This window comes from Coregonus clupeaformis, chromosome 5, assembly GCF_020615455.1.
Source record: "Coregonus clupeaformis isolate EN_2021a chromosome 5, ASM2061545v1, whole genome shotgun sequence".
NCBI lineage: Eukaryota > Metazoa > Chordata > Actinopteri > Salmoniformes > Salmonidae > Coregonus > Coregonus clupeaformis.
The window spans coordinates 24611590-24626588 of record NC_059196.1 but is presented as its reverse complement, the minus strand read 5'-3'; the positions used below and the strand labels follow the sequence as shown (position 1 = coordinate 24626588).

Below are 14999 nucleotides of genomic sequence, written 5' to 3'. Positions count from 1 at the left end.
CTCTGGCATGGGGAGACAGTTATGTATTGTAATGTATTCCAGTGACATCCTCCCATGCTGTTTACAGGCTGAGCTGCCTTCATTACCATGAGTTCACAGGCCTCTGTCTCCTGACAGTTGTCCTTGGAACCCCAGGGCTCACACACGCACACACACACACGCATGCACGCATACACACGCACAGACACCTCCAACTCCAGGGCTTCTACCTCCAGAGGTACCAGCTAGTAAAGAATTGGAATGAAGGGGCTTGAGTTCTCCAATATATAAACAGATTAGACAAAGAGCAGGCGTGAGAGGAAATAGGGAGGAACTCAGAGAGAGACTGTAAGTCTTCTGAACAGAGTCATGTAAAACCACCTTACTCTGAAACACAAACATCTTGTGCTTCCCAAGTGGCACCCTATTTCCTATATAGTGCTCTACTTTTGACCGGGCCCTATAGGGTGCTGGTCAAAAGTAGTACACTATGTAGGGAATACGGTTCCATTTGGGAAGCTGCCATCCAGCGATATTTTGTCCTCTGACTGAGCTGCTCACGCCATGGGGTCAGTTGACTACCAATCAGGAAGTGGGTGCCAGTACCAGCAGGCTAAATGTCCTATAGCTCCTGGATAATACACCACTTAATCCTCTCACACACCTACTTTAATGCGCTACACACACCTACACACACCTGCAATTTACCTGCTGATCAGCCAGCCAGTCATCCGTGTTAAATCCAACTGAACAGGGTGTTCTCTGCCTCAGGGCCACAGTGGAGCATTCTTACTGTCAGATCACAGGCCTGTGGAGCACACACACAACCACACACACACACCCTCCATGTGAGCGGTACAGTGGTGTGGTGGAGCAGTTCATTAGGTTTTAATGATTATTTCCTGCTGACTGACAGGTGGCTGATGGGAAAGGGAAGCTCATCTCCTCATAGCTGTTAGTTGATGGAGTGGAAACGCATATAACCCTATATGAAGACATACTGAGTGTGCTCTGCTTAACAATCTAGAGGTTTATCACGGCTCTTGTTCTACCTGCTTTTGTGTGTCTCTGATAGGAAGTGATGTGATGTGACTCTGTCAAAACTTCTCTCAGGGAGAAACAGCCAAAGCTGTGAAGTGACAGCAGACATATGTACCTGATGTACTTTACCTCATAGCTACTGTTATGAAACGGAGAGGGAGTGGGAGCTTGTCCATGGTGGTCTTCGAACCCGCAACCTTATGAACCAGAGCCCTTCACGTTTTCGATGGCTAGCACCCTTGGAAAAGTCTATATATTTAAATTTTAGTCATTTAGCAGATGCTCTTATCTAGAGCGAAAATGCATCAATTTTCATACTTTTTCGTACTGGTGCCCCGTGGGAATCGAACCTACAACTCAGGCGTTGCAAGTGCCATGCTCTACCAACTGAGCCACACAGGACCATAATGTGCACATATATGTGCTTATGAATTCAGGGTCGCTACACTATTATGCTGTGTTTACCATTGTGACGTTACATTAATTCGCTTCTCTGCTTAGTTGCTAGTAGCAAATCCTATTCATGTTTTTAAAAGAGTTAACAAAAGTTGCTGCTGAAAAGTTTATTGTTTATGTTGTAGTGAAAGTTAGCAATGTAGCTAGCTAGCTGCGCAGCCACACTCTCATAGACAACTCTGGAAATGTAGTGGTGCTAATTGTGTATATCACCCTTTACTGTATCAATGTTTTATAGACTGCAACCGAACTTCAGAAAACCTATACCATGAGAGAAACCACCCAAACAAAGAACTCTGAAGAACTAGATTGTAGCTGTTCAAGGTGCTTCTTCTGACAAGCCCAGAGAGAAAACGTGTGTCTCCTCGGGAGGTAGCCTAGATATTACCACACAAACCGCAACACTTTCTCTTTCTCTGTGTTCCACACACTCGCATGCACACACACACACACACACACACGCTCCTCTTGGATCCTCCACTTTGGGGTCTCTGCTCTCTGCAGTCAGAGAATGATCCTAATTACATGTGATGAGTGGTTTATCTAGTGTAGCATGTGACAGCCCTATAATCCAGCAGCTAGGTTTGATCATGTCTTGTTTGGTGGTGCAGGTAGATATCACTAGGTCAGGTATTATTTATGGGAGTGAACTCAGAAGGAGGTAAATGCAGAGCTGTCTAAAGCACTTGTTTTTATTGTCTCCTTATCATGTCCTGTATTTACATAACCACCTGAGAAAAGGGAGCTGATGATTACTGTGTGTTAGAGGAATGGTAGAGAAAAAAGTTTGTTGTCAGTACTCTACCCCACTAACCAGCCACGGAATGGAGTCCCATATGGCACCCAATTCCCTATGTAGTGCACAACTTTTGACCAGGACCCTATATCCCTATCTCCCACCCAGTATCTATTTTAGTACTTTAGCTTGCTAACATTAGCATCCAACATTAGCAACATGGTTCCATCAATTAACCTTAAGTAACTTAGTTGCTAGTAGAATCAACACACCTAACATGCCTGGTTGCTTTAAAGTGTGTTTATGTCAAGAAATTAATGAAATACCACGTTGTAGCAAAGTTAGCTAGGTAGCTAGCTGTCACACATCAACCACAGAGAAGGTCAGAGTATAACCAGAAATGGATGTTGTTTTGTTTGAGTGAACTAGCCAAACGTTTTTTACCCAAATGGCACCCTATAGACCATGGTCAAAAGTAGTATACTATAAAGGGAATAGGGTGCCAGATTGCTGGTGCTGCATGCATGTGAAAGGCTTAGCGCTTTAGAAGGACCTTATGGCCACTTAAAACCCAACACTATCTACCATGTTAACAGCTTTTTAATGTCTTACTAATGAGCTAGTTTAGCAGGCTAAAGCCCCCATATATTTGTATAGGTTACGAGCTGTCTGTGAGGGTGACAGAAGAAGCCTGTAAGATGTAATAGACAAGACACACTATAACCAACATTAGCCGTGTGCAGTAAATCACCTTCTGTGTGTCAACGAACGGTGGCGATTCAACATGTAGAATAGTCTGGAAATGAACAGAAAATGACGGCCGATGTTCTGTGGCGATATGACGTCCACCTCCTGCTTTTAACCATTTGTCAGCACGGTTTTATCCTTAAGATACGACATCCATCTTGCTGCTGGGTTTAGTGGAAATATTCATATTGACAGTCTCTTTGTGTTTGGGGTTCTTAGCTAGCTATCAGGCCACGTTAGCTGTGAGACCACGTTAGCTATGAAACCATGTTACCTGTGAGACCATGTTAGCTATGAGACCATGTTAGCTATGAGACCACGTTAGCAGTGAGACCATGTTAGCTGTGAGACCATGTTAGCTGTGAGACCACGTTAGCTGTGAGACCACGTTAGATATGAGACCATGTTAGCTGTGAGACCATGTTAGCTATGAGAACATGTTAGCTGTGAGACAATGTTAGCTATGAGACCATGTTAGCTTTGAGAACATGTTAGCTGTGAGACCATGTTAATTGGTTGTCAGACCCGGGTTGAAATCCAGTCTGTCCTATTAGCTGTCTGTGCCGTCCAGCTGCAGCTATGATTGGGCTAAGCTGACTGAGACCAGACTGGTTCCTCCTGGACTTTTAACAGCCTGTCTGACTTCCTGTAGCCCACAGCCCAATCACAGCCGGCCCCAGACGTCACATGACAGCCTATTATCACCCCGTAAATCTCAGCCGATCTCCATAAACTTCTCTTTCATTCTCCCTCATCGTGCTAGCATCGATGTTGACGGTCATTATGTTGGAGAGGAAAGAAAGGAACGTAGAAGGAAACCAGACATGACCAGTTGGTTTGGAGTGAGAGAGTTGAGCGGTAGTCAAACATTCCTAATAATGCCATATGTTCTTTGCCACATAGAGGGAGGTATGGGCTGTGGGAACATAATGAAGATGACGAAACAGTCTACGCTGCATCTCATATGGAACCCTATTCACTATACATGTAATCCAGGGCCCTCTAGTGCACTATACAGTGGGGGAAAAAAGTATTTAGTCAGCCACCAATTGTGCAAGTTCTCCCACTTAAAAAGATGAGAGAGGCCTGTCATTTTCATCATAGGTACACGTCAACTATGACAGACAAAATGAGGAAAAAAATTCCAGAAAATCATATTGTAGGATTTTTTATGAATTTATTTGCAAATTATGGTGGAAAATAAGTATTTGGTCAATAACAAAAGTTTCTCAATACTTTGTTATATACCCTTTGTTGGCAATGACACAGGTCAAACGTTTTCTGTAAGTCTTCACAAGGTTTTCACACACTGTTGCTGGTATTTTGGCCCATTCCTCCATGCAGATCTCCTCTAGAGCAGTGATGTTTTGGGGCTGTCGCTGGGCAACACAGACTTTCAACTCCCTCCAAAGATTTTCTATGGGGTTGAGATCTGGAGACTGGCTAGGCCACTCCAGGACCTTGAAATGCTTCTTACGAAGCCACTCCTTCGTTGCCCGGGCGGTGTCTTTGGGATCATTGTCATGCTGAAAGACCCAGCAACGTTTCATCTTCAATGCCCTTGCTGATGGAAGGAGGTTTTCACTCAAAATCTCACGATACATGGCCCCATTCATTCTTTCCTTTACACGGATCAGTCGTCCTGGTCCCTTTGCAGAAAAACAGCCCCAAAGCATGATGTTTCCACCCCCATGCTTCACAGTAGGTATGGTGTTCTTTGGATGCAACTCAGCATTCTTTGTCCTCCAAACACGACGAGTTGAGATTTTACCAAAAAGTTCTATTTTGGTTTCATCTGACCATATGACATTCTCCCAATCCTTTCCTTGATCATCCAAATGCACTCTAGCAAACTTCAGACGGGCCTGGACATGTACTGGCTTAAGCAGGGGGACATGTCTGGCACTGCAGGATTTGAGTCCCTGGCGGCGTAGTGTGTTACTGATGGTAGGCTTTGTTACTTTGGTCCCAGCTCTCTGCAGGTCATTCACTAGGTCCCCCCGTGTGGTTCTGGGATTTTTGCTCACCGTTCTTGTGATCATTTTGACCCCACGGGGTGAGATCTTGCGTGGAGCCCCAGATCGAGGGAGATTATCAGTGGTCTTGTATGTCTTCCATTTCCTAATAATTGCTCCCACAGTTGATTTCTTCAAACCAAGCTGCTTACCTATTGCAGATTCAGTCTTCCCAGCCTGGTGCAGGTCTACAATTTAGTTTCTGGTGTCCTTTGACAGCTCTTTGATCTTGGCTATAGTGGAGTTTGGAGTGTGACTGTTTGAGGTTGTGGACAGGTGTCTTTTATACTGATAACAAGTTCAAACAGGTGCCATTAATACAGGTAACGAGTGGAGGACAGAGGAGCCTCTTAAAGAAGAAGTTACAGGTCTGTGAGAGCCAGAAATCTTGCTTGTTTGTAGGTGACCAAATACTTATTTTCCACCATAATTTGCAAATAAATTCATTAAAAATCCTACAATGTGATTTTCTGGATTTTCTTTTCTCATTTTGTCTATCATAGTTGACGTGTACCTATGATGAAAATTACAGGCCTCTCTCATCTTTTTAAGTGGGAGAACTTGCACAATTGGTGGCTGACTAAATACTTTTTTTCCCCACTGTATAGGGAATAGAATGCTGTAATAGAATGTTGTAACACTCTCATAACTCTAGCCATGGGAATACTGGAGTAACGGCACAATCTTAATGATTTAAAATTTCAAGTGATTTTATTTTTAGTTGTTGGTCTCTCCACTAGCTGCAGCTCGTCTGAATCAAGGGCTTTGCTGGGGTAGATTTCCCATGATTCCTGTGGTCAATCCGAGATATGGCCGCTGCGCACACACAAACACACACACACACACACACACACACTGGCTCTATAGCACTGAGTGTATTAATATTGACTGCCAATGTACCTGTGTGTACCTGTTGGCCAGGGTGATTGAAAAGGCAGAGAAAGCTATTTAACCTCCACTAAATGTATTTTAATGGGCTAATTAGATTGCTTTTAAAAAACACATGAGAAAGCAAAGGCATAATATTGGCGTAGGGCCCATACCAAATGGCATCCTATTACCTACAGAGTGCACTACTTTTGACCAGAGCCCTATGGGCCCTGGTCAAAAGTAGTGCACTATATTGGGAATGGGTTGCTATTTGGGACACAGTCTTGGTGTATTACAGAGAGGCTGGGACCCAGAATGTAATATTGACTTGGCCTCTGTTCCAGAAGAGTGAAACACGCTGTCAAAGGCCAACATTTGGGTTGTAAAGTAATGTATTTCTTGTTTTATCCATTGATCAGCTAATTACTGTAATATCAATAGCAGGCCTTACTAAACTCCTGGAAGGCTGTGGTGTTTTTTTACCATGACAACATGGTGGGACACATTAAATTGTCTCATTTGGCCTGGGGGCCGTGTGTTTGACCAGCCTGCTCTAGGAGCTGCCTGTCTGTGAAGTCTTAAACATCAGTTATATACTGAACATCATATACTCTATCTACTTTATGTAACTTCTTGTCTTCCTGTTTCTCCCTTAGCCAATCGGAGCGTTGAACCCGAAGCGTGCAGTGTTCTATGCAGAGCGCTACGAGACGTGGGAAGAGGACCAGACCCCCCCATATCACTACAACACCCACTACTCCACCGCTAACTCCACCCTGCTCTGGCTGCTCAGGATAGTACGTACTCTATACCCCATCCACCCAATACCCTATTCCCTGTACCCTATACCCAGAAAAGGGGTGGTTGATAAAAAAGATATAGGTCCAGGGGCTTCAGGAGTGGCGCAGCGGTCTAAGTCACTGCATCGCAGTGCTAAAGGCGTCAGTACAGACCAGGGGTTCGATCCCGGGCTGTATCACAACCGGCCGTGATCGGGAGTCCCATAGGGCGGCGCACAATTGGCCCAGCGTCGTCCGGGTTAGGGGAGAGTTTGGCCGGGGAGGCTTTACTTGGCTCATCATGCTCTAGCGACTCCTTGTGGTGGGCTGGGCGCCTGCAGGCTGACTTTGATCGTCAGTTGAACAGTGTTTCTTCCGAGACATTGGTGCGGCTGGCATCCGGGTTAAGTGTGCGGGTGTTAAGAAGCGCGGTTTGGCGGGTCATGTTTCGGAGGACGAATGACTCAACCTTCACCTCCCGAGCCCGTTGGGCAGTTGCAGCGATGAGACAAGATAGGAATTGGAGAGAAAAAGGGGGTAAAATACAACAAGAAAAAAATTAATATATATAGGTCCATTATCATTTCTACATACTTTCAATCTGATTTTAGACGTTCGAGTGTAGACGTAAGTAGTTTTTTATCCTAAATAATATTTTCAAAATGGCAGCTAGTAAGTTAGTTAGATAGTAAGTCACACAATCTATACTGTTGAAAGGACATTGATACCACCTAGTGTTTAGTAAATACCAGTGGAATCCAAATGGTGGCCATATTTGATATGTTAGGTAGCTCGTTAATTGGAGAAAGCTTGATGGGGAGTTAGTAGCATCCCCCCCGTTCTCCCTTTGCCAGCCACTCTCCTCCTCCTCTCCTCCTCCTCTCCCCCTCCTCTCCCCCTCGTTAGCAGAGGGGCTGGTGAATTAGAATAGTTCCTCTGACAGCACTTACACCACTCCTCACTACCTACACTCCTCCTCTCCTCCATCTCTCCTCCTCTCCTCTCTACATCCCTCCATCAGAAAACTGTCTCCATCTCAGACTGTAAACACCACATACAGTATCAGCCAATTAGCACCGTCGCTCCCGGCGACCAGGAAGCACAGTAATTAATACTCCCTAAGGCATTGTGGGTAATGTACAGTAGGGGAGGACAGACAGACAGACAGACAGACAGACAGACAGACAGACAGACAGACAGACAGACAGACAGACAGACAGACAGACAGACAGACAGAAAGACAGAAAGACAGACATTTGTCTGGCACAGGAACCTCACATACACAGACACAGAAACACATCATAGATGCGGTAAAGAGGTCAATGGAACTCCACCCAAACAATGGAAATGCCATGGAAATGCATGGGGGAAAGATGCCGTGGGGGAAAGATCCCGAATCTCCTCATTGCCCCCCAGCAAAATTAGCCTACAGTTAGGCTATTGTTTATATGTGTATTGTGTACTTTTAAATGTTATGCAGCGAAAACAGCAAAATATATCAAAATCGTACTTTAGTAATCACATTGTGGGCCTGTTACAATACATCAATCATAACAAATTTGACGAATATCCACTTTGTTAGATCAGATTTGTTGAATGTGCAACAGTCCGGAGTCCTTCTTCTATCCCCCACGGTCTGCGTTCCATTGACCTCTTTACCGCATTTATGGTTCCAATAAGAGACATTCTCATTGTCCTTTCTCTCTGTCACAACCAGCAGAATTCTGAAATTATTCATTCTGAACACACATTAGAAAATCTAGTTCACTGAGAGTATGGTTTGGTATGGTGGTGTTATGTGTGTTCTGATGTTTTTGTGTGTGTGTGTCCATGAAACATCCTTTGCTCAACGTAAAATGTGTGTGTGTTTTCTCTTGCAGGAGCCTTTCACCACGTTCTTCCTGAATGCTAACAACAACAAGTTTGACCATCCAGACCGGACCTTCTCAGCCATCACCCGCTCCTGGAGGCACTGCCAGAGAGACACCTCAGACGTCAGGGTGTGTTTCTTTGTGTCACTCTGTGTGCGTGCGTGCATGTATGTGTGTGTCCATGAAACAACCTATGCTCAAGTAAAATACTCTGTATCTGTATCTACGGTGGGTCTGATGCGTTCTCTGTTCATCGGTATTCAACCCAGAAGGAAACACCACAATAAAATATATACCATGAATTATAAATAACACTGTGCTCAAACTGAGGAACAGAGACAGGGTACACAGTGCATGACTAAAGCACTTACAAATACATACTTGATTTACCTCTTATAAACAACATTACTTTAAAAAGAAAGGAGTGCTGTACTGTATGTGAACAGAGGCTGAAGACAAAGAAAGAAAGAAATCCTTCTCCTTCCTTCCTCAGAGACGGAGAAGCAGTCAAAGGTTGTGTCCCAAATGGCAACCTATGGGCACTGGTCAAAAGTAGTGCACTATATAGAGAATAGGGTGCCATTTGGGACGCAGCCAGAGAAACGCTGAACCACCACCACGGTCACTCTGTAACACAGCGGGAGCAGCTCTGACCTCAAAGTGTCAGATATTTCTAGAACACCCTGCGTCGGGTTAGTGTTGCCCCAGGCAATTAATAAAGCATTAATGACAAAAGCTATTTAAAATGTAGTGTTTTATGTCCGGACAGGGCTTTTCCTGGGCTCAGCTTGGGGAGGAGGGGGAGAGAGCAGCACACCAGCCAACATGCCCTGTTAACAAATACATGCTACTTTAAACTACTTGTATGTCTGTCTGTTTGTTGAAACACACAGAACATGGCTGCTGGTCTATCAGCATGAAGGAGAGAGAGAGATACAAGATATTATAACAGCAGCTGTGTTTCATTATATATTAGTAACAGGAATTATTCTGCTAAATTGTTTCATCTACACACACAGTTCTACCTACACACACACAATTATACCTACACACACACAGTTCTACCTACACACACACAGTTCTACCTACACACACACAGTTCTACCTACACACACACAGTTCTACCTACACACACACACAGTTATACCTACACACACACACACACAGTTCTACCTACATACACACAGGTTTACCTACGTACACACAGTTTTACCTATGGACACAGTTACCTACATACACAAAGTGTTACCTACATTATGACAAAGAGTACAGGACCGGGGGAGTAGGAGGGGGGCCTTAGCAGGGGTGAGCTGACCACCTACAAGAGCAAGTCAATGTGGAGCGACCTTGTACCAGCACCCCCCCCCCCCCCCCTTCACAATAAATGTTTTAACAGTGCTGCTAATCCATTTCTCTGTGTCCCCACTAGTGTGTGTGTCATGCCCATGCTTGCCTGTGTGTGTGAAAGAGGGAGAGGCAGACTTGTCTATGAGTAGTCAACAGTCCCAGTAACCCCCCAGAATGCTGCCAGTGTGTCACCTGAAGGGATCCAGCAGCATCTAATATAGCTAATACTATGGAGGCTATTAGCTATCTATGCAGCCTGTTAGCTATCTATGGAGGCTGTTAGCTATCTATGGAGGCTGTTCACTATCTATGGAGGCTCTTAGCTATCTATGGAGGCTATTAGCTATCTATGGAGGCTGTTCACTATCTATGGAGGCTGTTAGCTATCTATGGAGGCTGTTAGCTATCTATGGAGGCTATTAGCTATCTATGGAGGCTGTTAGCTATCTATGGAGGCTGTTAGCTATCTATGGAGGCTATTAGCTATCTATGGAGGCTGTTAGCTATCTATGGAGGTTGTTAGCTATCTATGGAGGCTGTTAGCTATCTATGGAGCCTGTTGGCAATCTATGGAGCCTGTAGGCAATCTATGGAGCCTGTTAGCTATCTATGGAGGCTGTTAGCTATCTATGGAGGCTGTTAGCTATCTATGGAGGCTGTTAACTATCTATGGAGGCTCTTAGCTATCTATGGAGGCTATTAGCTATATATGGAGGCTGTTAGCTATCTATGGAGGCTGTTAGCTATCTATGGAGCCTGTTTGCTATCTATGGAACTTGTTAGCTATCTATGGAGCTTGTTAGCTATCTATGGAGCATGTTAGCTATCTATGGAGGGTCTGTGATTGACTTGTTCAGCCCATTAACAGGCTGTTGCTGTTTTAATGGCTGACAGGGGAGCTGGGCTCAAAACGGAGCTGGCAGCTTTAACGGCTTGGTGCTGAGTTATGACAGGGAAGTTTACAAATAGAGAGAGTAAGGAGGGAGACGGAGGGAGGGAGGGAGGGAGAGCGAGAGAGGGTTGGAGGGGAAGAGAGTGAGGGAGAGAGAGGACCGAGAAAGAGATAGACAGAGAGAGAGAGAGATAAAGAGTTTGGGGAGGGAGGGAGGAACAGCCTCCAGTGTTGTGGTCAGTCAGATGGTGAAATGTGACCAACAGCAGACAGTGTTTTATTGGGGTGTTTCCTGTCATGCCACCTTCCTCTCTAAACCCTGATCTACCATCCTAAAGCCCTGCCTGTTACCCTCCTGTAGATAAACTCCCACAGGCCTGGTAAAAACCAATAGCATCACAGAACACGACAAGCACTGCTTTCATAAAACAGCCCTCATACTAGCACTGAACCAGCTAGGAGGCCCAGCACATTGTAAACACACACATACACAGTCACTGACACACACACACACACACACATGCATGCACACACAAACACAAAGTCACCCCCCACACATACGCACACATGCATGCACACACACACGCACACACGGCACACACACCTGACACACACACAAACACATGCACCTCCTGACACACACAGGCCTAGACAGACAGAGTTTAAATGGTTTTAAATGGTTTTCTAATGAGGGCTCTGACAGAGAGAGGAGGGAGGCGCCACATTCCTGTTGTGCACATGGTCCAATGTACAGAGGCATCTGTCAGAGAGAGAGGAGCGGAGAGGAGATGGGAGTGGCGTTGAGTGGAGGGGAGGAGAGGAGGCTCTGTGATTGGCTAAAGCAGTGGCCACCAACTGGTCGATCTTCAAGGCCTTGCGATCCTTTACAAAAAAATGGACTTGCACGGTTGGCGGTAGATGTACTTGAGTCCGCTGGGACTAAAATAGTGTAAAAGAGACCATACAAAATATTTTGCTGTGACTCTTATGTGGATGATGTTAAAAATATTTGTTGGTCTGATGTGATTAATAAGGAGCATCCAGATGCTGCACTTGATGAATTTATGAAGTTGCTTCTTCCAGTTATTGATAAACATGCACCTGTTAAGAAACTGACTGTTAGAACTGTTAAGGCTCCATGGATTGATGAGGAATTGAAAAACCGTATGGTTGAAAGAGATGGGGCAAAATGAGTGGCTAATAAGTCTGGCTGCACATCTGACTTACTGCAAATTGAGAAATTATGTGACTAAACTCAACAAAAAGAAGAATAAACTGTATTATGAAACCAAGATCAATGATATAAAAAACTTTGGAGTACTTTAAATGAAATTATGGGCAGAAAGACAAGTTAAACTCCATCTTAGATCGAATCAGATGGCTTATTCATCACAAAACCATTTGATGTTGCCAATTATTTTAATGATTACTTAATTGGCAAAGTGGGCAAACTTAGGCAGGAAATGCCAACAACATTGAGCCATCGTACTCATGCAAGTTTGAATTGCAAGTTAGAATTTTGCATTGCAAGTTTGAAAGCATTGCAAGTTTGAATTTTGTAAAGTTAGTATAGGAGAGGTGGAAAGATCATTGTTATCTATCAATAATGACAAACCTCCTGGCATTTAAAACTTAGATGGAAAGCTTCTGAGGGTGGTAACTCCTATCTGTCATATCTTTTATCTGAGCCTAGAGGAAAGTCTGTCCTCAGGCCTGGAGGGAAGCCAATGTCATTCTGCTACCCAAGAGTGGTAAAGTGGCCTTTACTGGTTCTAACAGCAGACCTATAAGCTTGCTGCTAGCTCTTAGCAAACTGTTGGAAAAATGGTGTTTGACCAAATACAATGCTATTTCTCTGTAAACAAATTAACAACAGACTTTCAGCATGCTTATAGAGAAGAGCAGTCAACATGTACTGCACTGACACAAATGGCTGATTATTGGTTGAAAGAAATGGATAATAAGAAGATTGTGGGAGCTGTACTGTTAGATTTCAGTGAATAATTTAATATTATTGACCATATCCTGTTGTAGAGAAAACGTATGTGTTATGGCTTTTCAACTTCTGCCATATTGTGGATTCAGACCTATCTATCTAATAGAACTCAAGGGGTTTTCTTTAATGGAAGCTTCTCTAATGTCAAACATGTAAAGTGTGGTATACCACAGGGCAGCTCTCTAGGCCCTCCACTCTTTTCTATTTTTACCAATGACCTGCCACTGGCATTAAACAAAGCATGTGTGGCCATGTACAGTGGGGAGAACAAGTATTTGATACACTGCCGATTTTGCAGGTTTTCCTACTTACAAAGCATGTAGAGGTCTGTCATTTTTATCATAGGTACACTTCAACTGTGAGAGACGGAATCTAAAACAAAAATCCAGAAAATCACATTGTATGATTTTAAAGTAATTAATTAGCATTTTATTGCATGACATAAGTATTTGATCACCTACCAACCATTAAGAATTCCGGCTCTCACAGACCTGTTAGTTTTTCTTTAAGAAGCCCTCCTGTTCTCCACTCATTACCTGTATTAACTGCACCTGTTTGAACTCGTTACCTGTATAAAAGACACCTGTCCACACACTCAATCAAACAGACTCCAACCTCTCCACAATGGCCAAGACCAGAGAGCTGTGTAAGGACATCAGGGATAAAATTGTAGACCTGCACAAGGCTGGGATGGGCTACAGGACAATAGGCAAGCAGCTTGGTGAGAAGGCAACAACTGTTGGCGCAATTATTAGAAAATGGAAGAAGTTCAAGATGACGGTCAATCACCTTTGGTCTGGGGCTCCATGCAAGATCTCACCTCGTGGGGCATCAATGATCATGAGGAAGGTGAGGGATCAGCCCAGAACTACACGGCAGGACCTGGTCAATGACCTGAAGAGAGCTGGGACCAGAGTCTCAAAGAAAACCATTAGTAACACACTACGCCGTCATGGATTAAAATCCTGCAGCGCACGCAAGGTCCCCCTGCTCAAGCCAGCGCATGTCCAGGCCCGTCTGAAGTTTGCCAATGACCATCTGGATGATCCAGAGGAGGAATGGGAGAAGGTCATGTGGTCAGATGAGACAAAAATTGAGCTTTTTGGTCTAAACTCCACTCGCCGTGTTTGGAGGAAGAAGAAGGATGAGTACAACCCCAAGAACACCATCCCAACCGTGAAGCATGGAGGTGGAAACATCATTCTTTGGGGATGCTTTTCTGCAAAGGGGACAGGACGACTGCACCATATTGAGGGGAGGATGATTGGGACCATGTTTCGCGAGATCTTGGCCAACAACCTCCTTCCCTCAGTAAGAGCATTGAAGATGGGTTGTGGCTGGGTCTTCCAGCATGACAACGACCCGAAACACACAGCCAGGGCAACTAAGGAGTGGCTCCGTAAGAAGCATCTCAAGGTCCTGGAGTGGCCTAGCCAGTCTCTAGACCTGAACCCAATAGAACATCTTTGGAGGGAGCTGAAAGTCTGTATTGCCCAGCGACAGCCCCGAAACCTGAAGGATCTGGAGAAGGTCTGTATGGAGGAGTGGGCCAAAATCCCTGCTGCAGTGTGTGCAAACCTGGTCAAGACCTACAGGAAACGTATTATCTCTGTAATTGCAAACAAAGGCCAAATATTAAGTTCTGCTTGTCTGATGTATCAAATACGTATGTCATGCAATAAAATGCAAATTAATTACTTAAAAATCATACAATGTGATTTTCTGGATTTTTGTTTTAGATTCCGTCTCTCACAATTGAAGTGTACCTATGATAAAACAATTACAGACCTCTACATGCTTTGTAAGTAGGAAAACCTGCAAAATCGGCAGTGTATCAAATACTTGTTCTCCCCACTGTATGTTGATGAATGAACCATATACGCATCAGCAACCACAGCTAATGAAGTCACTGAAACGCTTAACAAAGAGTTGCAGTCTGTTTTGGAATGGGTGGCCAGTAATAAACTGGTCCTGAACATCTCTAAAACTAAGAGCATTGTATTTGGTACATCATTCCCTAAGTTCTAGACCTCAGCTGAATCTGGTAATGAATGGTGTGGCTGTTGAACAAGTTGAGGAGACTAAATAACTTGGTGTTGCCTTAGATTGTAAACTGTCATGGTCAAAACATATAGATTCAATGATTGTAAAGATGGGGAGAGGTCTGTCCATAATAAATAGATGCTCTGCTTTTCTGACACCACACTCCTCAAATCAATTCCTGCAGGCTCTAGTTTTATCTTATGTTGATTATTATCCAGTCATATAGT

At 44.2% G+C, this 14999-nt stretch overlaps 1 protein-coding gene across 4 annotated transcripts in view; it reads left to right on the top strand.

Annotated features, from left to right (window-relative positions):
• LOC121565588 (neurobeachin-like) overlaps window positions 1–14999 on the top strand; it is a 300567-nt gene that overhangs the window by 245862 nt on the left and 39706 nt on the right. For all 4 annotated transcript variants that reach the window (XM_045213661.1, XM_045213660.1, XM_045213658.1 and 1 more), the window contains 2 exons: window positions 6501–6641; window positions 8504–8623. In XM_045213661.1, coding sequence (XP_045069596.1) covers window positions 6501–6641; window positions 8504–8623 — 261 coding nt within the window. The remainder of the gene's footprint in view (window positions 1–6500; window positions 6642–8503; window positions 8624–14999) is intronic.